The sequence below is a fragment of the Oncorhynchus gorbuscha genome, linkage group LG05 (assembly GCF_021184085.1).
Source record: "Oncorhynchus gorbuscha isolate QuinsamMale2020 ecotype Even-year linkage group LG05, OgorEven_v1.0, whole genome shotgun sequence".
NCBI lineage: Eukaryota > Metazoa > Chordata > Actinopteri > Salmoniformes > Salmonidae > Oncorhynchus > Oncorhynchus gorbuscha.
This window is the reverse complement of record NC_060177.1, coordinates 39,942,046-39,969,135: the sequence shown is the minus strand read 5'-3', so window position 1 is coordinate 39,969,135 and position 27,090 is coordinate 39,942,046. Positions and strand designations below refer to the sequence as shown.

General features: G+C 44.5%; 1 protein-coding gene across 1 annotated transcript in view; it reads right to left on the bottom strand.

The window, feature by feature from the left end:
* The window catches only part of LOC124034876 (C-Jun-amino-terminal kinase-interacting protein 1-like), a 90,779-nt gene that overhangs the window by 17,298 nt on the left and 46,391 nt on the right, over nucleotides 1-27,090 (bottom strand). Inside the window, exons 5-8 of the mRNA XM_046348283.1 lie at nucleotides 22,262-22,343; nucleotides 19,878-20,984; nucleotides 7,451-7,526; nucleotides 4,092-4,264 (exon numbers count right to left, since the gene is read on the bottom strand). Of these exons, the coding sequence (XP_046204239.1) occupies nucleotides 4,092-4,264; nucleotides 7,451-7,526; nucleotides 19,878-20,984; nucleotides 22,262-22,343 (1,438 nt within the window). The remainder of the gene's footprint in view (nucleotides 1-4,091; nucleotides 4,265-7,450; nucleotides 7,527-19,877; nucleotides 20,985-22,261; nucleotides 22,344-27,090) is intronic.

Below are 27,090 nucleotides of genomic sequence, written 5' to 3'. Positions count from 1 at the left end.
TTCCTCAGTGGTAGGGAGGCGAGCAGGCCAGAGGTGGATGAACGCAGTGCCCTTATTTGGGTGTAGGGCCTGATCAGAGCCTGGAGGTACTGAGGTGCCGTTCCCCTCACAGCTCCGTAGGCAAGCACCATGGTCTTGTAGCGGATGCGAGCTTCAACTGGAAGCCAGTGGAGAGAGCGGAGGAGCGGGGTGACGTGAGAGAACTTGGGAAGGTTGAACACTAGACGGGCTGCGGCGTTCTGGATGAGTTGTAGGGTTTAATGGCACAGGCAGGGAGCCCAGCCAACAGCGAGTTGCAGTAATCCAGACGGGAGATGACAAGTGCCTGGATTAGGACCTGCGCCGCTTCCTGTGTGAGGCAGGGTCGTACTCTGCGGATGTTGTAGAGCATGAACCTACAGGAACGGGCCACCGCCTTGATGTTAGTTGAGAACGACAGTTTGTTGTCCAGGATCACGCCAAGGTTCTTAGCGCTCTGGGAGGAGGACACAATGGAGTTGTCAACCGTGATGGCAAGATCATGGAACGGGCAGTCCTTCCCCGGGAGGAAGAGCAGCTCCGTCTTGCCGAAGTTCAGCTTGAGGTGGTGATCTGTCATCCACACTGATATGTCTGCCAGACATGCAGAGATGCGATTCGCCACCTGGTCATCAGAAGGGGGAAAGGAGAAGATTAATTGTGTGTCGTCTGCATAGCAATGATAGGAGAGACCATGTGAGGTTATGACAGAGCCAAGTGACTTATATGTAATCATGTAGTAAACAAAAAGTGTTAAACAAATCAAAATATATTTGATATTCAAGATTCTTCAAATAGACACCCTTTGCCTTGATGATAGCTTTGTACACTCTTGACATTCTCTCAACCAGCTTCATGATGTAGTCACTTTGAATGCATTTCAATTAATAGGTGTGCCTTCTTAAAAGTTAATTTGTGGAATTTCTTTCCTTCTTAATGCATTTCAGCCAATCAGTTGTGTTGTGACAAGGTAGGGGTGGTATACAGAAGATAGCCCTATTTGGTAAAAGTTCATGTTATGGCAAGAACAGCTCAAATAAGCAAAGAGAAACGACAGTCCATCATTACTTTAAGACATGAAGGTCAGTCAATACAGAAAATTTCAATAACTTTGAAAGTGCAATTGCAAAAACCATCAAGCGCTATGATGAAACTGGCTCTCATGAGGACCACCACATGAATGGAAGACCCAGAGTTACCAGGATAAGTTCATTAGATTTACCAGCCTCATAAATTGCAGCCCAAGTAAGTGCTTCACTGAGTTCAAGTAACAGACACATCTCAACATCAACTGTTCAGAGGAGACTGTGAATCAGGCCTTCGTGTTCGAATTGCAGCAAAGAAACCACTACTAAAGGACACCAATATGAAGAACAGACTTGCTCGGGCCAAGAAACACGAGAAATGGAGATTAGACCAATGGAAATTTGTACTTTGGTCTGGAGTCCAAATTGGAGAATTTTGGTTCCAACCGCCATGTCTTTGTGAGACGCGATGTGGGTGAACGGACGGTCTCCGCATGTGTATTTCCCATCGTAAAGCATGGAGGAGGAGGTGTTATGGTGTGGGGGTGCTTTGCTGGTGACACTGTCTGTGATTTACTTAGAATTCAAGGCACACTTAACCAGCATGGCTCCCACAGCATTCTGCACCGATACACCATCCCATCTACTTTGGGCTTAGTGGGACTATCATTTGTTTGTCAACAGGACAATGGCCCAACAACCTCCAGGCTGTGTAAGGGCTATTTTACCAAGAAGGAGAGTGATGGAGTGCCGCATCAGATGACCTGGCCTCCACAATCACCCGACCTCAACCTAATTGAGATGGTTTGGTATGAGTCGAACCGCAGAGTGAAGGAAAAGCAGAATATGTGGTAACTCATTCAACACTGTTGGAAAAGCATTCCAGGTGAAGCTGGTTGAGTAGAATGCCAAGAGTGTGCAAAGCTATCATCAAGGCAGAGGGTGGCTATTTGAAGAATCTCAAATATTTTATATATTTAGATTTGTTTAACACTTTTTTGTTTACTACATGATTACATATGTGTTGTCATAGTTTTGATGTCTTCACTATTATTCTACAATTTACAAAATAGAACTCTAAAACTTTTGTCCGGTAGTGTATATGAGAATATCATACTTACCTTTTGTCATGCTGTGCTTCTAATTTTTGTGCGTACAGTTTTAGACTTCTGAAATTCAATCTTCAAATTATATCTCCAGCCTGGTTCTTGGAGGATTAGCGTTAAGAAAAGTTTAGCTGGCTATCTACCTAATGAAGCGCTCATTGGAGCATGACTTTAGTGAGAACTGGAAACATAATGTATTATCAGCTGTTTGAAGCTGGTGTGCAGAACTGAATGTAAAAAGACACAAAAATATAACTTATGGAGGGGGAGCATAGAAATATTGTACATAGAACATATCTACATCTTATCAGACTTGCTTTCAATGAGAATGACATGTCAACTCCCATTTCTCTGTGATCACGTATATCTACTGTATGTGATCATCATGGTTGCACCATTTCTGTGCAGTAAGCAGTTTGTTTCTACCTCTCTATATACGCTGCTCAAAAAAATAAAGGCAACACTTAAACAACACAATGTAACTCCAAGTCAATCACACTTCTGTGAAATCAAACTGTCCACTTAGGAAGCAACACTGATTGACAATATATTTCACATGCTGTTGTGCAAATGGAATAGACAACAGGTGGAAATTATAAGCAATTAGCAAGACACCCCCAATAAAGGAGTGGTTCTACAGGTGTGGACCACAGACCACTTCTCAGTTCCTATGCTTCCTGGCTGATGTTTTGGTCACTTTTGAATGCTGGCAGTGCTTTCACTCAAGTGGTAGCATGAGACGGAGTCTACAACCCACACAAGTGGCTCAGGTAGTGCAGCTCATCCAGGATGGCACATCAATGCGAGCTGTGGCAAGGTTTGCTGTGTCTGTCCGCGTAGTGTCCAGAGCATGGAGGCGCTACCAGGAGACATGCCAGTACAACAGGAGACGTGGAGGAGGGCGTAGGAGGGCAACAACCCAGCAGCAGAACCGCTACCTCCGCCTTTGTGCAAGGAGGAGCAGGAGGAGCACTGCCAGAGCCCTGCAAATTGACCTCCAGCAGGCCACAAATGTGCATGTGTCTGCTCAAATGTTCAGAAACAGACTCCATGAGGGTGGTATGAGGGCCCGACGTCCACAGGTGTGGGTTGTGATTACAGCCCAACACGGTGCAGGACTTTTGGCATTTGCCAGAGAACACCAAGATTGGCAAATTCGCCACTGGCGCCCTGTGCTCTTCACAGATGAAAGCAGGTTCACACTGAGCACGTGCCATATGTGACAGAGTCTGGAGAACGTTCTGCTGCCTGCAACATCCTCCAGCATGACCGGTTTGGCGGTGGGTCAGTCATGGTGTGGGGTGGCATTTCTTTGGGGGGCCGCACAGCCCTCCATGTGCTCGCCAGAGGTAGCCTGACTGCCATTAGGTACCGAGATGAGATCCTCAGACCCCTTGTGAGACCATGTGCTGGTACGGTTGGCCCTGGGTTCCTCCTGGGTTCCTCATAATGCAAGACAATGCTAGACCTCATGTGGCTGGAGTGTGTCAGCAGTTCCTGCAAGAGGAAGGCATTGATGCTATGGACTGGACCGCCCATTCCCCAGACCTGAATCCAATTGAGCACATCTGGAACATCATGTCTCGCTCCATCCACCAACACCACGTTGCACCACAGACTGTCCAGGAGTTGGCGGATGCTTTAGTCCAGGTCTGGGAGGAGATCCCTCAGGAGACCATCCGCCACCTCATCAGGAGCATGCCCAGGCATTGTAGGGAGGACATACAGGCACGTGGAGGTCATACACACTAGTGAGCCTCATTTTGACTTGTTTTAAGGACATTACATCAAAGTTGGATCAGCCTGTAGTGTGGTTTACCAAATCAAATGCAGGGTGTTGGCTTTGTTATTGTTTGAACTACAGATGGCCCCTTTAAAGTGCTGCAAATATTCATTTAGCATTTTAGCACTGTCTAAATAAGCAGGGATCAAAGCACTGAACCTTTGAAGCACTCTGGCTTCTTGGCGACCTCTATGGCGTAGTAAGCAGGGAAGATGCCGCGGGTTCCTGTACGCATGTTGTAGCCTTCATACCAGTAATCCTCTGCTTGTACTTCCACAAGTAGAGGGTCATCCACCTCCAACTCCAGCTCGTCATCATGGCGAGGGACGAACCTGTAGCCGTCACAGAAACAGGGGCAAATAACCAGACAGAACAACATGTCAGATTTTAGAACCTGTTCATGCTTTGAGAGACAATTTGTTAACCTCTTGCTTCTACCTGGCACGCAGGCGTCCCATCTAGAGCTCTGGAAATGCAAATGCGCTACGCTAAATGCTAATAGTATTAGTTAAAACTCAAACGTTCATTAAAATACACATGCAGGGTATTGAATTAAAGCTAGTCAGATATCTAAAATGTTTTATGGCGAAAACATAGCACATATTTATGTCAAACCACCACCGCAGACATAGCTCATTAGCATAGCCAAGTAGGAAAAAATATGCAATCAACAAACGCAGGATTAAAAAAATAATAATTTCACTAACCTTTTGAAATCTTCATCAGATGACAGTAATATAACATGTTACACAGTACATTCATTTCTTTTTCAATAATCTGCAATATATATCCATAAATCTCTGTTTACAATGATGCATCGTTCAAAAAATGCTACTAAAATGTCAGGAGAAATGAAATAGCTCCGGCAGATAACGTCAGCTAACAAGGAATACACATCATAAACTTTGACTAAATATGCATGTTTTACATATGTATAGGAAGATACACTTCTTCTAAATGGAATCGCTGTGTTACATTTATTTTTAACGTTACAGGTTGCGTTCACTAGGCTATACTAGGAGTCGGCGCTCCAAAGGTATCATTATGCCTCCTCTATCTTGGAGTCGACAGAAACCCAAAATTAACACATAAATATTCCCTTACCTTTGTTGTTCTTCCATCAAAAGACCTGGAAGGGATTATACTTACTAAAACAGCGTTTAGTTTTCAAGTCTGTGTCTTTCGGTTCTCAAAATAGCCACATTTCGGTCGAAATGTAGGCAAAATTCAAGTGGATGCGCACCAAAACGTCGAAAAGAGGTTTTAAAGAAGATGTATTCATATCACGCTGCGCCTTGGTCTCCTCACTATGACGAACGTGACAATTACCTTCAAACTGCATGCTGAGACATAACAATGGTATTGATGAGTTCATCTGACTAGGTAAGTAGAATAAAGAGCTAAATCCCCAAATCTCGCAGCATCCCTTTAAAAAAGAATAGTTTCACCATATTAAAATGAGAGTTCAGTTCACATAAAAAGGGTTGACCTTTATATGAGGGCCAGACATAAATTAATCACTAATCTCATGAAATCAATGATCTTTGGAAATTACTTTGCCAATGCAAAAACATAACTATGGCTTTCCAATGATGGTGAAAACGTGGAGAAATGTTGAGGTTAAGTGGGTAAAATCTTCCCAGAAGTCACATGGCAAGTGACATTACAAAATGCAGATTTTTTGCAATTCATAATTTTTTTTATTTATTGACATGTCCATGTGGTCAACATTAAATGAAATTTAATTTAATATACTGTAACAGTCTTTTAAAATGCAATATTTGTGCACAATTTCTACTGAAAATATAAACTTCCCCATTTGTGGAATGACACAACTATCCATAGGTTTTTCTGCTCTATTGATTCCAAGAGACTCATTTGGCGTGTCAAATCTATTTGTTATGGAGGATAACTTTACAAGACACCTTACTAAATACTACAAAGCAAGGCTGAAGTGCAAAAGGTCAATTACTTTAGTGGTAGGATTACCAAAGTGCTCTGTGTAAGTATGACTTTGTTTAATCAGTGCTAGGATGTAGTTGTGGGTTCAATTTCCACATAAGCTATACTCAGCAAAAAAAATAAACGTCCTCGCACTGTCAACTGTGTTTCTTTTCAGCAAACTTAACGTGTAAATATTTGCATGAACATAGCAAGATTCAACAACTGAGACATAAACTGAACAAGTTCACAGACTTGTGACGAACGGAAATGAATAATGTGTCCCTGAACAAAGGCGGGGTCAAAATAAAAAGTAACAGTCAGTATCTGGCCCTAGACCTCACAACAGGTCCCAGACGTGCTCAATGGGATTGAGATCCGGGCTCTTCGCTGGCCATGGCAGAACACTTACATTCATGTCTTGCAGGAAATCTCGCACACAATGAGGAGTATGGCTGGTGGCATTGTGATGCTGGAGGGTCATGTCAGGATGAGCCTGCAGGAAGGGTACCACATGAGGGAGGAGGATGTCTTCCCTGTAACACACAGCGTTGACATAGCCTGCTATGACAACAAGCTCAGTCCGATGATGCTGTGACACACCGCCCCAGACCATGACAGTCCCTCCACCTCCAAATCCATCACACTCCAGAGTACAGGCCTAGGTGTAATGCTCATTCCTTCGATGATATAAACGCGAATCCGATCATCACCCCTGGTGAGACAAAACCGCACTCATCAGTGAAGAGCACTTTTTGCCAGTCCTGTCTTGTCCAGCAACGGTGGGTTTGTGCCCATAGGCGATGTTGTTGCCGGTGATGTCTGGTGAAGACCTGCTTTACAACAGGCCTACAAGCCCTCAGTCCAGCCTCTCTCACCCTATTGCAGACAGTCTAAGCACTGATGGAGTGATTGTGCATTCCTGGTGTAACTGTTGCCATCCTGTACCTGTCCCGCAGGTGTGATGTTTGGATGTACTGATACTGTGCAGGTGTTGTTACATGTGGTCTGCCACTACGAGGACGATCAGCTGTCTGTCCTGTCTCCCTGTAGTGCTGTCTTAGGCATCTCACAGTACGGACATTAAAATGTATTGCCCTGGACACATCTGTAGTCTTTTTGCAACATGCATAAAGCACATTCACGCAGATAAGCAGGGACCATAGGCATCTTTATTTTGGTGTTTTTCAGAGTCAGTACAAAGGCCTCTTTAGTGTCCTTAAGTTTTCATAACTGTGACCTTAATTGCCTACCATCTGTAAGCTGTTAGTGTCTTAACGACCGTTCCACAGGTGCAAGTTCATGAATTTTTTATGGTTCATTGAATAAGCATGTTTAAACCATTTACAATGAAGATCTGTGAGGTTATTTGGATTTTTACAAATTTCTTTGAAAAACAGGGTCCTGAAAAAGGGCTGTTTCTTTTTTTGCTCAGTTTATATACCGAAAGTATGTTCTTAATAAGTCACTTTGTATAAATACCTGCCAAATTTCATTAGCAGTAGTGCAGTTGATGACAACAAAGATGGTGACCAAGACAATAATGATGTGATGATGATAATAAAGGTATATCTCACCTGTTGATGGCTCTGTGACTCTGTTCCCTCTCCTCCCCATTAATGAAGCAGGAGAACAAGCCAAATGACTTTGCACCTGGAGAAGTCGAAAGCAAAAGATAATTTGTTTTTTATTCTGAAGTACTGTTTTCAAAGTATACCTAACAGAATACACACTGTACTTACAACAATCACTTTGTTTATTTATCCCTTATTTAATAAAAGGCATCCCGCAAGATTCTACTCTGGGTTCAGTACTTCTTAATGTCTACAGTGCCTTCAGAAAGTATTCATACCCCTTGACATATTCCATATTTTGTTGTGTTACAGCATGGATGAAATGGATGTTTTTCTCCCCATCTACTCAAAATAACCCATAATAATAAAGTTAAAATGTTGAATACATACACTACTGTTCAAAAGTTTGGGGTCACTTAGAAATGTCCTTGTTTCTAAAAGAAAATCCATTTTTTTTGTCCATTAAAAGAACATCAACATTGATCAGAAATACAGTGTAGACATTGTTAATGATGTAAAGGAATATCGTAGCTGGAAATTGCATTTTTTTAAATATCTACAGAGGCCCATTATCAGCAAGCATCACTCCTGTGTTCCAATGGCACATTGTGTTACCTAATCCAGGTTTATAATTTTAAAAGGCTAATTGATCATTAGAAAACCCTTCTGAAATTATGTTAGCACTGCTGAAAATGTTTTGTTCTGATTAAAGAAGCAATAAAACTGGCCTTTAGGCTAGTTGATTATCTGGAGCATCAGCGTTAGTGGGTTCTATTACAGGCTCAAATTGGCCAGAAACAATGAATAGAAAGAAGAGTGGGAGGCACAACTGAGCAAGAGGACACGTACATTAGAGTGTCTAGTTGGAGAAACAGATGCCTCACAAGTCTTCAATTGGCAGGTTCATTAAATCATACCCGCAAAACACAACAGTGAAGAGGCGACTCCGTGATGCTGGCCTTCTAGATAGAGTTGCAAAGAAAAAGCAAACAGCAAAAAAAAGCAAACAGCAAAAAAAAGCAAAAGTCAGAAGTTTACATACACTTAGGTTGGAGTCATTAAAACTCGTCTTTCAACCACTCCATACATTTCTTGTTAACAAACTATAGTTTTGGCAAGTCGGTTAGGACATCTACTTTGTGCATGACACAAGTCATTTTTTCAACAATTGTTCACAGACAGATTATTCCAGCGGGTCAGAAGTATACATACGCTAAGTTGACTGTGCCTTTAAACAGCTTGGAAAATTCCAGAAAATAATTTCAATTGTCAATTGGAGGTATACACTTGGATGTATTTCAAGGCCTACCTTCAAACTCAGTGCCTCTTTGCTTGACATCATGGGAAAATCAAAAGATATCAGCCAAGACCTCAGAAAAAAATGTAGACTTCCACAAGTCTGGTTCATACTTGGGAGCAATTTCCAAATGCCTGAAGGTACCATGTTCATCTGTACAGACAATTGCACGCAAGTATGAGCACCATGGGCTCACGCAGCCATCATACTGCTCAAGAGGGAGATGTTAAGTCTCCTAGAGATGAACGTACGTTAGTGCAACAAGTGCAAATCAATCTCAGAACAGCAAAAGACCTTGTGAAGACGCTAGGGGATACAGGTACAAAAGAATCTATAGCCACAGAAATATGAGCCCTATATCGACATTACCTGAAAGGCCGCTCAGCAAGGAAGAAGCCACTGCTCCAAAACAGCCATAAAAAAGCCAGACTACGGTTTGCAATTGCATATGGGGACAAAGATTGTACTTTTTGGAGAAATGTCCTCTGGTCTGATGAAACAAAAATAGAACTGTTTGGCCATAATGACCATTGTTATGTTTGGAGGGAAAAGGGGGAGGAGCAGCATCATGTTGTTGGGGAGCTTTGCTGCAGGAGGCACTGGTGCACAAAATAGATGGCATCATGAGGAATTGAAAATTATGATATATTGAAGCAACATCTCAAGACATCAGTCAGGAAGTTAAAGCTTGGTTGCAAATGGGTCTTCCAAATGGACAATGACCCCAAGTATACTTCTGAAGTGGTGGCAAAATGGCTTAAGGGCAACAAAGTCAGGGTATTGGAGTGGCATCACAAAGCCCGGACCTCAATCCCATAGAACATTTGTGGGCAGAACTGAAAAAGCGTGTATGAACAAGGAGGCCTACAGACCTGACTCAGTTACACCAGCTCTGTCAGGAGGAATGGGCCTAAATTCACCCAACTTATTGTGGGAAGCTTGTGGAAGGCTACCCTAAACTTTTGACACAAGTTAAACAATTTAAAGGCAATGCTACCAAATACTAATTGAATGTATGTAAACTTCTGACCCACTGGGAATGTGATGAAAGAAATAAAATCTCTACAATTATTCTGACTTTTCACATTCCTAAAATAAAGTGGTGATCCTAACTGTCCTAAAACAGGGATTTTTTACTCGGTTTAAATGTCAGGAGTTGTAAAAAACTGGGTTTAAATGTATTTGGCTGAGGTATATGTAAACTTCCGACTTCAAATGTATCTCAAACTGGCCAATAAAAATAAAATATTAAGAAGGACAAATAAACACAGACCCTGGACAGAGGAACTCTGCCTAGAAGGCCAGCATCCCGGAGATGCCTCTTCACTGTTGATGTTGAGCCTGGTGTTTTGCATGTACTATTTAATGGAGATGACAGTTGAGGACATGTGAGGCATCTGTTTCTCAAACTAGACACTCAAATGTACTTGTCCTCTTGCTCATTTGTGCACCGAGGCCTCTCACTCCTCTTTCTATTCTTGTCAGAGCCAGTTTGTGCTGTTCTGTGAAGGGAGTAGTCCACAGCGTTGTACGAGATCTTCAGTTCCTTGGCAATTTCTTGCATGGAATAGCATTCATTTCTCAGAACAAGAATGACTGATGAGTTTCAGAAGAAAGGTCTTTGTTTCTGGCCATTTTGAGCCTGTAATCAAACCCACAAATGCTGATGCTCCAGATACTCAACTAGTCTAAAGGCCAGATGTGCTGCTGCTTTAATGAGAACAACAGTTTTCAGCTGTGCTAACATAATTGCAAAATGGTTTTCTAATGATCAATTAGCCTTTTAAAATAATAAACTTGGATTAGTTAACACAATGTACCATTGGAACACAGGAGAGATGGTTGCTGATAATGGGCCTCTGTACGCCTATGTAGATATTCCATTAACAAATCTGCCGTTTCCAGCTACAATAGTCATTTACATCATTAACAATGTCTACAATGTATTTCTGATCTATGTTGATATGATATGAAATGTGCTTTTCTTTTAAAAACAAGGACATTTGTAAGTGACCCCAAACTTTTGAACAGTTGTGTAAGTCTTCCCACCCCTGAGTCAATACTTTGTAGAATAACCTTTTGTGGCAATTGCAGCTGTGAATCTTTTTGGTTAAGTCTCTAAGAGCTTTCCACACCTGGATAGTGCAATATTTGCCCATTATTCTTTTAAAAATTCTTCAAGCTCTGTCAAGTTGATTGTTGGTCATTGCTAGACAGTCATTTTCAAGTTTTGTCATAGAGTTTTAAGGCGATTTAATTCAAAACTGTAACTCGGGCACTCTGGTCCATTCAATGGGGTCTTGGTAAGGAACTCCAGTGTAGATTTGGCTTTGTGTATTATATTATTGTTTTAGGTTACTGAAAGGTGAATTCGTCTCCCAGTGTCTGTTGGAAAGCATGAAACAGGTTTTCCTCTGCTTATAGCTGTTTTCCATTTTTTTGATCCTAACAAAGTCCCTAGTTCTTGCTGATGACTAGCATACCCATAATGTGATGCAGCCACCACCGGGCTGGAAAATATGAAGAGTGGTACTCAGTCATGTGTTGTGTTGGATTTGCCCCAAACATGCTCGGGTTGCTTACGTCATATCACTCCTTACTGGCCGGGCTCGAGAGTGGGGCACAGCTATCTGGGAGGCAAGGGCTGATTGTTCTAACAATTACCAGAACTTTAAAGAGGAAATGATTCGGGTTTTTGACCGTTCAGTTTTTGGTAGGGAGGCTTCTAGGGCCCTGGCTTCCCTATGCCAAGGTGATCGATCCATAACGGATTACTCTATAGAGTTTCGCACTCTTGCTGCCTCTAGTGACTGGAACGAGCCGGCGCTGCTCGCTCGTTTTCTGGAGGGACTCCACGCAGAGGTTAAAGATGAGATTCTCTCCCGGGAGGTTCCTTCCAGTGTGGACTCTTTGATTGCTCTCGCCATCCGCATAGAACGACGGGTAGATCTTCGTCACCAAGCTCGTGGAAGAGAGCTCGCGTTAACGGTGTTTCCCTGCTCCACATCGCAACCATCTCCCTCCTCTGGCTCTGAGACTGAGCCCATGCAGCTGGGAGGTATTCGCATCTCGACTAAGGAGAGGGAACGGAGGATCACCAACCGCCTGTGCCTCTATTGCGGACTTGCTGGACATTTTGTCAATTCATGTCCAGTAAAAGCCAGAGCTCATCAGTAAGCGGAGGGCTACTGGTGAGCGCTACTACTCAGGTCTCTCCATCTAGATCCAGTACTACTATGTCGGTCCATCTACGCTGGACCGGTTCGGGTGCTACATGCAGTGCCCTGATAGACTCTGGGGCTGAGGGTTGTTTTATGGACGAAGCATGGGCTCGGAAACATGACATTCCTTTCAGAGAGTTAGACAAGCCTACGCCCATGTTCGCCTTAGATGGTAGTCATCTCCCCAGTATCAGATATGAGACACTACCTTTAACCCTCACAGTATCTGGTAACCACAGTGAGACTATTTCTTTTTTGATTTTTCGTTCACCTTTTACACCTGTTGTTTTGGGTCATCCCTGGCTAGTATGTCATAATCCTTCTATTAATTGGTCTAGTAATTCTATCCTATCCTGGAACGTTTCTTGTCATGTGAAGTGTTTAATGTCTGCTATCCCTCCCGTTTCTTCTGTCCCCACTTCTCAGGAGGAACCTGGCGATTTGACAGGAGTGCCGGAGGAATATCATGATCTGCGCACGGTCTTCAGTCGGTCCCGAGCCAACTCCCTTCCTCCTCACCGGTCGTATGATTGTAGTATTGATCTCCTTCCGGGGACCACTCCTCCTCGGGGTAGACTATACTCTCTGTCGGCTCCCGAACGTAAGGCTCTCGAGGATTATTTGTCTGTGTCTCTTGACGCCGGTACCGTAGTGCCTTCTTCCTCTCCGGCCGGGGCGGGGTTTTTTTTGTTAAGAAGAAGGACGGTACTCTGCGCCCCTGCGTGGATTATCGAGGGCTGAATGACATAACGGTTAAGAATCGTTATCCGCTTCCCCTTATGTCATCAGCCTTCGAGATTCTGCAGGGAGCCAGGTGCTTTACTAAGTTGGACCTTCGTAACGCTTACCATCTCGTGCGCATCAGAGAGGGGGACGAGTGGAAAACGGCGTTTAACACTCCGTTAGGGCATTTTGAGTACCGGGTTCTGCCGTTTGGTCTCGCCAATGCGCCAGCTGTTTTTCAGGCATTAGTTAATGATGTTCTGAGAGACATGCTGAACATCTTTGTTTTTGTCTACCTTGACGATATCCTGATTTTTTCACCGTCACTCGAGATTCATGTTCAGCACGTTCGATGTGTACTCCAGCGCCTTTTAGAGAATTGTCTCTACGTGAAGGCTGAGAAGTGCTATTTTCATGTCTCCTCCGTTACCTTTCTCGGCTCTGTTATTTCCGCTGAAGGCATTCAGATGGATTCCGCTAAGGTCCAAGCTGTCAGTGAGTGGCCCGTTCCAAGGTCACGTGTCGAGTTGCAGCGCTTTCTAGGTTTCGCTAATTTCTATCGGCGTTTCATTCGTAATTTCGGTCAAGTTGCTGCCCCTCTCACAGCTCTTACTTCTGTCAAGACGTGTTTTAAGTGGTCCGGTTCCGCCCAGGGAGCTTTTGGTCTTCTAAAAGAACGTTTTACGTCCGCTCCTATCCTCGTTACTCCTGACGTCACTAGACAATTCATTGTCGAGGTTGACGCTTCAGAGGTAGGCGTGGGAGCCATCCTATCCCACGCTTCCACTCTGACGATAAGGTTCATCCTTGCGCTTATTTTTCTCATCGCCTGTCGCCATCTGAACGCAACTATGATGTGGGTAACCGCGAACTGCTCGCCATCCGCTTAGCCCTAGGCGAATGGCGACAGTGGTTGGAGGGGGCGACCGTTCCTTTTGTCGTTTGGACAGACCATAAGAACCTTGAGTACATCCGTTCTGCCAAACGACTTAATGCTCGTCAAGCTCATTGGGCGTTGTTTTTCGCTCGTTTCGAGTTTGTGATTTCTTACCGTCCGGGTAGTAAGAACACCAAGCCTGATGCCTTATCCCGTCTTTTTAGTTCTTCTGTGGCTTCTACTGATCCCGAGGGGATTCTTCCTTATGGGCGTGTTGTCGGGTTGACAGTCTGGGGAATTGAAAGACAGGTTAAGCAAGCACTCACGCACACTGCGTCGCCGCGCGCTTGTCCTAGTAACCTTCTTTTCGTTCCTGTTTCTACTCGTCTGGCTGTTCTTCAGTGGGCTCACTCTGCCAAGTTAGCTGGTCATCCCGGCGTTCGAGGTACTCTTGCTTCTATTCGCCAGCACTTTTGGTGGCCTACTCAGGAGCGTGACACGCGCCGTTTCGTGGCTGCTTGTCCGGACTGCGCGCAGACTAAGTCAGGTAACTCTCCTCCTGCCGGTCGTCTCAGACCGCTTCCCATTCCTTCTCGACCATGGTCTCACATCGCCCTAGACTTCATTACCGGTCTGCCTTTGTCTGCGGGGAAGACTGTGATTCTTACGGTTGTCGATAGGTTCTCTAAGGCGGCACATTTCATTCCCCTCGCTAAACTTCCTTCCGCTAAGGAGACGGCACAAATCGTCATCGAGAATGTGTTCAGAATTCATGGCCTCCCGTTAGACGCCGTTTCAGACAGAGGCCCGCAATTCACGTCACAGTTTTGGAGGGAGTTCTGTCGTTTGATTGGTGCGTCCGTCAGTCTCTCTTCCGGGTTTCATCCCCAGTCTAACGGTCAAGCAGAGAGGGCCAATCAGACGATTGGTCGCATACTACGCAGCCTTTCTTTCAGAAACCCTGCGTCTTGGGCAGAACAGCTCCCCTGGGCAGAATACGCTCACAACTCGCTTCCTTCGTCTGCTACCGGGTTATCTCCGTTTCAGAGTAGTCTGGGTTACCAGCCTCCTCTGTTCTCATCCCAGCTTGCCGAGTCCATCGTTCCCTCCGCTCAAGCGTTTGTCCAACGTTGTGAGCGCACCTGGAGGAGGGTGAGGTCTGCACTTTGCCGTTACAGGGCACAGACTGTGAGAGCCGCCAATAAACGTAGGATTAAGAGTCCTAGGTATTGTTGCGGCCAGAGAGTGTGGCTTTCCACTCGCAACCTTCCTCTTACGACAGCCTCTCGTAAGTTGACTCCGCGGTTCATTGGTCCGTTCCGTGTCTCCCAGGTCGTCAATCCTGTCGCTGTGCGACTGCTTCTTCCGCGACATCTTCGTCGCGTCCATCCTGTCTTCCATGTCTCCTGTGTCAAGCCCTTTCTTCGCACCCCCGTTCGTCTTCCCTCCCCCCCTCCCGTCCTTGTCGAGAGCGCACCTATTTACAAGGTACGTAGGATCATGGACATGCGTTCTCGGGGACGGGGTCACCAATACTTAGTGGATTGGGAGGGTTACGGTCCTGAGGAGAGGAGTTGGGTTCCGTCTCGGGACGTGCTGGACCGTTCGCTGATTGATGATTTCCTCCGTTGCCGCCAGGATTCCTCCTCGAGTGCGCCAGGAGGCGCTCGGTGAGTGGGGGGGGTACTGTCATGTTTTGTCTTATATTGTCTTGTCATTTTGCTTTCCCTTCTGTTCGTTTTCCCCCTGCTGGTCTTTTTAGGTTCGTTCCCTTTTTTTCTCTCTCCCTCCCTCTCTCTCTTCTCTCTATCGTTCCGTTCCTGCTCCCAGCTGTTCCTATTCCCCTAATCAATCATTTAGTCTTTCCACACCTGTTCCCTATCTTTTCCCCTGATTAGAGTCCCTATTTGTCCCCTTGTTTTCCGTTTCTGTCCTGTCGGATCCTTGTATATTGTTCACCGTGCTGTGTCTTTGTCTCGCCCTGTCGTGTCGTGTTTCCCTCAGATGCTGCGTGGTGAGCAGGTGTCTGAGTCTGCTACGGTCAGTCCCTTCCCGAGGCAACCTACAGTTTATGGTCGAGTCTCCAGTCTGTCCTCGTCATTACGAGTGGAATTGTTTTTTATGCTTTGTTTACCGCTCCGATTTGTCTAGGAGTTTTACATATTTCCTTTACTGGAATAAAGACTCTGTTTTCGCCAAGTCGCTTTTGGGTCCTCATTCACCTGCATAACATTGGAGGAAACAGGTACAAAAATATATATATGCACAGTAAAACGAGTCCTATATCGACATAACCTGGAAGGCCACTCAGCAAGGAAGAAGCCACTGCTCCAAAACCGAATAATAGTAGAGAGAATGATTTACTTCAGCTTTAATTTACTTCATCACATTCCCAGTGGGTATGAATTGTGAAAAACTGAGTTTAAATGTACTTGGCTAAGGTATATGTAAACTTCTGACTTCAACTCTATACGCATACAATCAGGGGTAAAGTGGCTGAGTAAGCAGGATAAAAAAGATAGTAGCAGCAACGTATTGCATGCGTGTTAGGAGAGAGCCTGTTTCTGTCCTGCCCTTGACTTTGGTGCAGGGCATGTGATGTCCATAGCCTCTTTGTCTCAAAACTCCTTGATCTTCTTAAAAAGATAAGTTTGTCTAGCTGTCTCCAGTCCAGGTGGTGTTTGTACATGCAGACCATCTATGGGAGGAAGGATGTCAGCGTTGCGCAGCAGCTGAAACCTGGTCCCGACAGTCTGAACTCTCCTTGGCAACATCACCAGGCTCCAAAGCATCACATCTGTATACCACCTGAAGTGCTGGTACTGCTTGATCTGTGTACTGCCATTCTCCTTGTATGACTGGTGGAGAGTCAGGCGTGTTCTCCTGATGCTGAAAGACAAATTCCAGATGAAAATATTTTAGCATTATTATACAATAGATGCGAAATGGCATTCTGATATAACATCACTACACACAGTTCATACACTTAATGTTAGCTAGCTAGCCAGCCGTCTAACATCAGCTGGCTAGAAAACAACACGTTTTAACTGGCAATACAAACCGATTGTCATAGCTAGCTAAAGTTAACAAAATAGGTTCAGTGTTAGCTAGGTAGCTAACTAACATTACGTTATACCTCGCAATGTGAAATGGCATTCTGAGAAAACACCACTAAATTACACACACTTTATACACGTAAGTTAATGTTAGCTGGCAAGCCAGTCATCTAACATTAGCAAGCTAACTGCAAGCTTTAATTTTGAGTCTTTTGTTTAGACATGTCACATTAACGTTAGCTAGCTAGCTAAAAATGAACTATAATCCCAACCCATAATGTAACGTTACTAGCAATACAAACAGATTGTCATAGCTAGTTAATTAAAGTTAACCAAATAGACTGAATTGTTGCGGATAAAATGATGTATGACATAGTGCACATAAAATGTGTTGGGGGCTTTATCCTCTCTTGGGCAGTATTTTGACTTACGGATGAAAAGCATGCCCAGAGTAAATTGCCTGTTACTCAGGCCCAGAAGCTAGGATATGCATGTTTGTTTTACCTTTATTTAACTAGGCAAGTCATCCTGCCCCTGAACAAGTCAGTTAACCCACTGTTCCCCAGAAGGCTGTCATTGTAAACATGAATTTGTTCTTAACTGACTTGCATAGTAAAATAAAGGTTGAAATACATTTTACAGACACTAAAAGATAACACCATTATAAAATTGTGGGGGGGGGGGCTTTACTCATGTAGAATCATGTAGAATTAGTGGTGGCAAATGTGATTATTGAGGTAACCAAGCAAACAATATACATATACTGTACTCTGCATCTTTTGAGCAGAAGCTAAAGCTAAGCAGAAGCTAAAATATTTATCCAAGTTCAAGAGAGCCGTTTCATTGAATCCTCTCCAGCACCAGGGGTCTACTAAGCTAACATGGATTTGCTTTAAGGTCATACCATGAATCATTTAGCTTTTGAATTATTTTGAGCTTCCTTTAGGTATAAAGATACGTACAAAATAATTTTTTTAAATATTGAATTTGGCCTGTACTACTATAGCCCATAGAAACGCCTTGAATAACACATTCATAAATGGAAAAACATATTTTGAAGTGTCTGTCCTTTATCTAGGAGATATAAGAAAGTTCAGGAAATATGTGTTTTTTGGACACATATTTAACCCCTTATTTTTGTTTGCACAAAACTACCGCCATACTTCCATTCATTTATATGGGTTACATTCAGACGAGTTCTGTGACACTTGTGGATGTTGTAGAGCAAAACGGACATTACAGACCGTTCGGAAGCTACAGAAGATTTCTTGAGATGTTCGGCCACCTTCCACCGCAGATGCAAAAGGCTCCTGCCACTAAAACTCCTCTGAGGAGGAAGGGGATTCCTCATCAGTGAATTTCAGACACATTTTTGTGCATTAAAAAAATTATCCTTTTCAGATAAAACTAAACGAAATATATTCACGTCACCAAATAATTTATTAATACACACTGTTTTGCAATGAAGGTCTACAGTAGCCTCAGTCGCACTCTGTAGGGTAGCACCAAAGTGTAGATGGAGGGCAGCTAGCTCCTGTCCTCCTCTGGATACATTGACTTAAATACATAACCTAGAGGCTCTTGGTTCTCACCCCCTTCCATAGACATACACCGTAATTATGACAACTTCCGGAGGACATCCTCCAATCAGAGTTCTTGCAGCATGCACTGACATGTTGTCCACCCAATTGAATAATCAGATAATTAATCTAGTACTGAAAGCATAAGCTACAGCTAAGCTAGCACTGCAGTGCATAAAATGTGTTGAGTAGTTGACTCAAAGAGAGAGAAAGACAATAGTTGAACAGTTTTGAACAAATTAATGTATTCCAGAATGAAGGGAGTAGAGAGAGAGCTAGCTATATTTCGTAATATAATGTTTTTCACTTTCACTTACTTAGCTAGAGTCTAACGCAGCTAGCTAGTTAAGCCTACTCAAACACCCTGGTCTAACAGAGAAGGACAACAAACTGTCGTTCTCAACTAACATCAAGGCGGTGGCCCGTTCCTGTAGGTTCATGCTCTACAACATCCGCAGAGTACGACCCTGCCTCACACAGGAAGCGGCGCAGGTCCTAATCCAGGCACTTGTCATCTCCCGTCTGGATTACTGCAACTCGCTGTTGGCTGGGCTCCCTGCCTGTGCCATTAAACCCCTACAACTCATCCAGAACGCCGCAGCCCGTCTAGTGTTCAACCTTCCCAAGTTCTCTCACGTCACCCCGCTCCTCCGCTCTCTCCACTGGCTTCCAGTTGAAGCTCGCATCCGCTACAAGACCATGGTGCTTGCCTACGGAGCTGTGAGGGGAACGGCACCTCAGTACCTCCAGGCTCTGATCAGGCCCTACACCCAAATAAGGGCACTGCGTTCATCCACCTCTGGCCTGCTCGCCTCCCTACCACTGAGGAAGTACAGTTCCCGCTCAGCTCAGTCAAAACTGTTCGCTGCTCTGGCTCCCCAATGGTGGAACAAACTCCCTCACGACGCCAGGACAGCGGAGTCAATCAGCACCTTCCGGAGACACCTGAAACCCCACCTCTTTAAGGAATACCTAGGATAGGATAAAGTAATCCTTCTCACCCCCCTTAAAATATTTAGATGCACTATTGTAAAGTGGTTGTTCCACTGGATGTCATAAGGTGAAGGCACCAATTTGTAAGTCGCTCTGGATAAGAGCGTCTGCTAAATGACTTAAATGTAAATGTAAATGTAAGGATGCTATATTAGATAGCTGGCTATGGCTATCCAACACTGAAACTCTTACAAGTCAAGGTAAGCTTTTGGTTTTATAAATGTTTTTGCCACCGGGGCCCGCCGGTGTAACTGCTAAACTGCTTGCTGCTGATTGTGCACTGTACTGTATGATTGTAGCAGGTTTACTAACATGTTAGTTCTAGTAGCTATGTTGACTATGATGTAACAACGTTATAGGCTGTAAAAAAGATATCTCTGAAGGATTTTAATGGAGATTTGTTTAATTATGTTACTTAGATTGACACACGAGTGAGTCAATAGGCTCTTAAGGATTAAAATGTTGTACCTTTTGATGGCGTCATCGGGTAGAACTTTTGAACTTTATATTTGTTTCTACAAAACGTAGAAATGTGCCATTTTCACAAATGTTGACACTGGTGTTGTGCTGGAGATAATGAAAATGAGGTTGAAAAATTATGGAGTTGCCTTTTAAGCCTAACGCAAGAAACTGCATTGTCTGAACACAAGATGGTGTCCTTGTGGTTCAGTGGTGGTACCTACTGGAGGATCGTGACCGTCCGTTCATGAAGATGTTGAGGAACCTCTTAGAGAAGTGCAGGTTCGCCTCTGGGGTGTAGTCTTCTGACAGACAGGCGGTGGCTTCTCTCCTCACCATTCCCACTCTCACTCTCTCCTTCTCGTCCTCTTTCTCTTCTTCCTCTTCCTCTTCCTCCTCATACTCCTCCACTATGGCCGACTCATACGGAGACGAGACGCAGTTGTTGTAGACGGTCGCAGAGTCGCTGTCATCGCTGTAACGTTGGTAACACTGCCACAGACTCACCTGTTCGAGCTGTGCGTGCTCGTCCATGACGAGTGTGTACTTCAGTCGTAAGACAGACCACTTGCTTCTGAGCTCATTAAATTCCTTGGGGGGGGCACCACAGCCGCCATGTCCCAAATACCGCCTGCCTACCACATCCCTTACCCTCTTATCCTCAGCCTCACCCTCTCCCCCAAATGTCTCATCCTCGGCATCTACATACTCCACCCCTGCCCCTGCCCTCACCACCGCCCATGCTCCTCCTTCCCTCAGGCTGAGGTTCAGGGCTAAGGCTGGGGGTTCCGTGGGGGTGACAGTAGAGGGAGGGGTGAGGAGAGCCTCCACACAGGAGGCGTAGGAAGGAGGGGGCACATACACCTCGACCTCCTCACAAATGCAGAGGTTGGTCTGCTCGGGCAGAGGCTGGTAAGGGGGCGGGCCCTCTGTGTCAGAGCTGATTGACATGTGTCCGTGCTCTGGCTGCTGGGACAGGAATGGGCGGTCCTGCTCGGAACTGTGCACTGGAGTCAGATATATCTCCTCGGTGGGTTCTAGGCATACGTCTGTGTGATAGTGAATCTTCTCTCTGTGTGTACCCCCCTCGCCCTTCCCTAAGGGGCCCAGAGGTGCGGGTGTGTAGTTTTGGGGAGGCGGGGTTGCTGGGGGCTTCTCCTGCAGTTTGGAGCGTGTCCCCGCTGTGGAACTGTGGGTGTGTCCAAAGGTGTGTTTGTGTTTGCAGGGAGCGTCAGTGGATGTGCCCCGGTACTTGGTCTGTGTCCCACATCCCTGCTGCAGCTTGTCCTCGTCTCTCAGACAGCTGTGCTCATGGGGAGAGGTCAGCCCACCTGGGGGAGAGACACAGACTCAAGCATATGCAGACACACAGACATTCATACAAGATTCAGGCATACAGACATGCAGGTGCACAGACAGAGACAAGCAAACATGCAGACATACATACACAGACACACATGTACACATTAACATACAAAATACACAAACAAGAGCACATAGATAAAAACCCAGATGGAAACATATGCAGAAGTTCACATACAGTACACAGACAACACACACATAACATACAGATCAGCATGCACAGACACACACAAATTCTGAAATGTCTAGTTGGTTAGGTAACACCGGGATCCATGCTAATTCCCCATTACTCATCATATTCAGTGGGCAGCAAATAGAATGTGATTGTATGTCATAATCCACATAATCCACTGTCAAAAACCATTAGAGCCTTGCAGGGATACTAGCTATTCACCATGCTGTCACTGCTATCAGAGGACACTAATACACACTTTGAGAGCAATGTATTTAAAGCTTTTTATAAATTAATTTATATAATTACAACCATTACTAATGACTTTGGGTGGGAAGCTATGAACATAGACAGATATTGTCATTATAAGGAGACAAATGCATCCCAGAGTGTATGTAGTTGGCCAATATAGATTAGGAAGTGAAGTGCCATTGGAATGGAGAAATATATTTTCAAGAGATATCTGATCAAGAAAACTGCAATATAAAGCACAAAACCATATTGGGACTAGTGGACCTAAAGCAGATACGGTTATATATTAGAGAGACAGATGTAACTTCAAAATAGTGTTTTGTGTGTACTAGCCCTATGTGTTCCAAGAATAAAAAGTAAACCATTTTTTATTTCATTCTGTTATTCTTTCTTTCCATAGACATTTAATGACAGCTAGGCTAATAGAGGCCTAAAAGTTATGCAGCATCGTTCATCTTTTTAACATCTGAATCGGCGCTGCTAGTCTGTAACTCAACACACTCTGCTAGTTTTAAAAAGAGTTCAGAGAGGCCATTCTATGTATGACCTGTAGTAGCCCTGGGCTGCTAGCCAAAGCAGACTGTTCAAGATGGCTAGCCTAGGCTACACTGGCATGGTCACTGTCACTGACGCTAATGAGCCACTGAAAGTCATCCAAAAAGATTTTGCACAATCTTACAATGGATAATAGGAAATATGTATATAGCTTTAGTGGCAGTAGTTGATTCTGCAGTCAATGCTGTGTTGCCTAATTATATCTACTCAATCAGTAAAAGATTAAACTGGTGGTATGAGCCAGCAGTCTCCTGTAAAGCAGCTCACCTGTTTTGAGGGGGGAGGATGAGCGCGAAACCTTCTCCTGCCAGCTGTACTTCTTACCAAATGAGTTGTTGTTTAATGTGTCCTGAGAGCGGGAAAAAGAGATACAATTCAAGAGAGAATTGTAAAAAAAGATGGAGAGATGAAGCGAGAGAGAATGAAAAATTGAAAAATGTGCGAGATTTGGATGCACAAAGTCAATGTGCACAATCTCTTTCTCTCTCACTCACTCTCTTTCATACACACAAAGCTTTTATTATGTTGAATGACCAGGGATTATTTTGTCTGCGCCCCATGGTGTGCATTTAAAGGGACCCGTAGTCCCTTTTCCAAGCTTGTGAAACACACCCACATTCACAGAGGGGGATTGTTTTTAGAAGCCTGGGGGCTAATACTGTAGGATGGGGGCCAACAGCTCCCCTGGCATACAGGCAGAACCCCCACTCATCTCACTTCTCTGGTTTGGGCTAGAATGTTCTGAATGTCTATGTCTCTGTCTCTGACTTTGTCTCTTTCTCAATTAAATTCAAAGGGTTTTATTGCCATGGAAAACATGTTTGTCACACCCTGATCAGTTTCACCTGTCCTCGTTATTGTCTCCACCCGCTCCAGGTGTCGCTTGTTTTCCCCAGTGTATTTATCCCTGTCTCTCTGTGCCAGTTCGTATGTTTCCATGTCGACCAGCGTTTTCCCCGTTCTCCTGCCTTTTGCATTCTCCTTTTTCTAGTCCTCCTGGTTTTGACCCTTGCCTATTTCTGGACTTTGTGCCTGCCTGACCATTTTGCCTGCCTTTGACCATGAGCCTGTCTGCCACTCTGTTCCTCCTGGACTCTGATCTGGTTTTTAATAAAAATTGTAAGACTCCAACCATCTGCCTCCTGTGTCTGCATTTGGGTCTCACCCTGTGCCTTGATAATGTTTACATTGCCAAAAATGTTTACACTGGCCAAAGCCAGTGAAATAGATTAACAAAAATAAACATTACTCACAAAAGTTCAAAAGGAATAGACATTTCAAATGTCACATTATGGCTATATATAGAAAGATTATTGGAATCTGTGTGTAGCTGGACATGTAGGATGCCTGACAATAGTGAAGGTGAATAGCAGATGTGGTCATGGGTCAGGTGATTGAGAGGAATGGAGGAAACTGTGTGTAACATCGGGAAGCAAGTTCAGGGAGGGAATAAATAAATAAATAAATGAAAACAATACAAAAATGAACAACGCACAGACATGAAACAGAAATAATGATGCCTGGGTAAGGAACCAAAGGGAGTGAGATATACACTGCTCAAAAAAATAAAGGGAACACTAAAACAACACAATGTAACTCCAAGTCAATCACATTTCTGTGAATGTCACATTCTGACCTTTATTTCCTTGGTTTTGTATTTATTTAGTATGGTCAGGGCGTTAGTTGGGTGGGCAGTCTATGTTTGTTTTTCTATGATTTGGGGATTTGTATGTTTCGGCCTAGTATGGTTCTCAATCAGAGGCAGGTGTCATTAGTTGTCTCTGATTGAGAATCATACTTAGGTAGCCTGGGTTGCACTGTTTGTTTGTGGGTGATTGTCTATGTTAGTTGCTTGTGTAAGCACAGGTCTCATTTATAGCTTCACGGTCGTTATTTGTTTTTGTATTCAGTGTTCAGTACTTTCTTTAATTAAATATTCATCATGAACACATACCACGCACATTTTGGTCCTCCGATCCTTCTCTGAAGACCGTGAGAGTGAAATCAAACTGTCCACTTAGGAAGCAACACTGATTGACAATAAATTTCACATGCTGTTGTGCAAATGGAATAGATAACAGGTGGAAATTATAGGCATCTAGCAAGACACCCCCAATAAAGGAGTGGTTCTGCAGGTGGGGACCGCAGACCACTTCTCAGTTCCTATGCTTCCTGGCTGATGTTTTGGTCACTTTTGAATGCTGCCGGTGCTTTCACTCTAGTGGTAGCATGAGATGGAGACTACAACCCACACAAGTGGCTCAGGTAGTGCAGCTCATCCAGGATGACACATCGATGCGAGCTGTGGCAAGAAGGTTTGCTGTGTCTGTCAGCGTAGTGTCCAGAGCATGGAAGCGCTACCAGGAGACAGGCCAGTACATCAGGAGATGTGGAGGAGGCCGTAGGAGGGCAACAACCCAGCAGCAGGACCGCTACCTCCGCCTTTGTGCAAGGAGGAGCAGGAGGAGCACTGCCAAAGCCCTGCAAAATGACCTCCAGCAGGCCACAAATGTGCATGTGTCTGCTCAAATGGTCAGAAACAGACTCCATGAGGATGGTATGAGGGCCCGATGTCCACAGGTGGGGGTTGTGCTTACAGCCCAACACCGTGCAGGAAGTTTGACATTTGACAGAGAACACCAAGATTGGCAAATTCGCCACTGGCGCCCTGTGCTCTTCACAGATGAAAGCAGGTTCACACTGAGCACATGTGACAGACGTGACAGTCTGGAGACGCTGTGGAGAACGTTCTGCTGCCTGCAACATCCTCCAGCATGACCAGTTTGGCGGTGGGTCAGTCATGGTGTGGGGTGGCATTTCTTTGGGGGGCCGCACAGCCCTCTGTGTGCGCACCAGAGGTAGCCTGACTGCCATTAGGTACCGAGATGAGATCCTCAGACCCCTTGTGAGACCATATGCTGGTGTGGTTGGCCCTGGGTTCCTCCTAATGCAAGACACTGCTAGACCTCATGTGGCTGGAGTGAGCCAGCAGTTCCTGCAAGAGGAAGGCATTGATGCTATGGACTGGTCCGCCTGTTCCCCAGACATGAATCCAATTGAGCACATCTGGGACATCATGTCTCGCTCCATCCACCAACGCCAGGCTCCCATGCCTCAGCAGGGTTCGATATGCTCCCATCCTTCAGCTAGGTGAAGAGGTGCCTGAACCTGGGAGGTCTCATCAGGCTCTCACACCTCAGCCGGTATGTCAGGTATCTGTGCCTTAGCGGAGGCGACCGGCCTGCTCCTGATCCCTGGGATTCCAAACGCACGGGGGTTGGGGGGGGGTGTATTGTCACGTGTGCTCTCTCTCCGGCGCTCTAGGCCCCCATGCTTCCGCACCTCAGCTGGATCGACAGGTTCCCGCACCTTAGCATAGGTGACGGTCTGCTCCTGATCATCATCTTGGTCGGCGTCCTGTTGCACCACAAACTGTCCAGGAGTTGGTGGATGCTTTAGTCCAGGTCTGGGAGGAGATCCCTCCCTCCCTCACCATCCGCGACCTCATCAGGAGCATGCCCAGGCATTGTAGGGAGGTCATACAGGCACTTGGAGGCCACACACACTACTGAGCCTCATTTTGACTTGTTTTAAGGACATTACATCAAAGTTGATAGCCTGTAGTGTGGTTTTCCACTTTAATTTTGAGTGTGACTCCAAATCCAGACCTCCATCGGTTGATAAATTTGATTTCCATTTATAATGTCTGTGTGATTTTGTTGTCGGCATATTCAACTATGTAAAGAAAATTATTTAATAAGAATATTTCATTCATTCAGATCTAGAATGTGTTATTTTAGTGTTCCCTTTATTTTTTTGAGCATTGTATATATATTTCTTTTAATTTTTTTATTTATTTTTATTTCACCTTTATTTAACCAGGTAGGCTAGTTGAGAACAAGTTCTCATTTGCAACTGCGACCTGGCCAAAATAAAGCATATCAGTGTGAACAGACAACACAGAGTTACACATGGAGTAAACAATTAACAAGTCAATAACACAGTAGAAAAAAATGGGCAGTCTATATTCAATGTGTGCAAAAGGCATGAGGAGGTAGGCGAATAATACAATTTTGCAGATTAACACTGGAGTGATAAATGATCAGATGGTCATGTACAGGTAGAGATATTGGTGTGCAAAAGAGCAGAAAAGTAAATAAATAAAAAACAGTATAAAAACAGTATGGGAATGAGGTAGGTGAAAATGGGTGGGCTATTTACCAATAGCCTATGTACAGCTGCAGCTATCGGTTAGCTGCTCGGATAGCTGATGTTTGAAGTTGGTGAGGGAGATAAAAGTCTCCAACTTCAGCAATTTTTGCAGTTCGTTCCAGTCACAGGCAGCAGAGTACTGGAACGAAAGGCGGCCAAATGAGGTGTTGGCTTTAGGGATGATCAGTGAGATACACCTGCTGGAGCGCGTGCTATGGATGGGTGTTGCCATCGTGACCAGTGAACTGAGATAAGGCGGAGCTTTACCTAGCATGGACTTGTAGATGACCTGGAGCCAGTGGGTCTGGCGACGAATATGTAGTGAGGGCCAGCCGACTAGAGCATACAAGTCGCAGTGGTGGGTGGTATAAGGTGCTTTAGTGACAAAACGGATGGCACTGTGATAGACTGCAAATATATATATATATATATATATATATATATATATATATATATTATATATATCCAGTGCCTTGCGAAAGTATTCGGCCCAATTTTTCACCTTTTGATTTGTTAAAAAAGTTTGAAATATCCAATAAATGTCGTTCCACTTCATGATTGTGTCCCACTTGTTGTTGATTCTTCACAAGAAAATACAGTTTTATATCTTTATGTTTGAAGCCTGAAATGTGGCAAAAGGTCGCAAAGTTCAAGGGGGCAGAATACTTTCGCAAGGCACTGTATATATTTTTTAAGGAATTGCTTTTTTCTGGCCACTCTTCCGTAAAGCCCAGCTCTGTGGAGTGTACTGCTTAAAGTGGTCCTATGGACAAATACTCCAATCTCCGCTGTGGAGCTTTGCAGCTCCTTCAGGGTTATCTTGGTCTCTTTGTTGCCTCTCTGGTTAAAGCCTTCCTTGCCTGGTCTGTGGGTTTTGGTGGGTG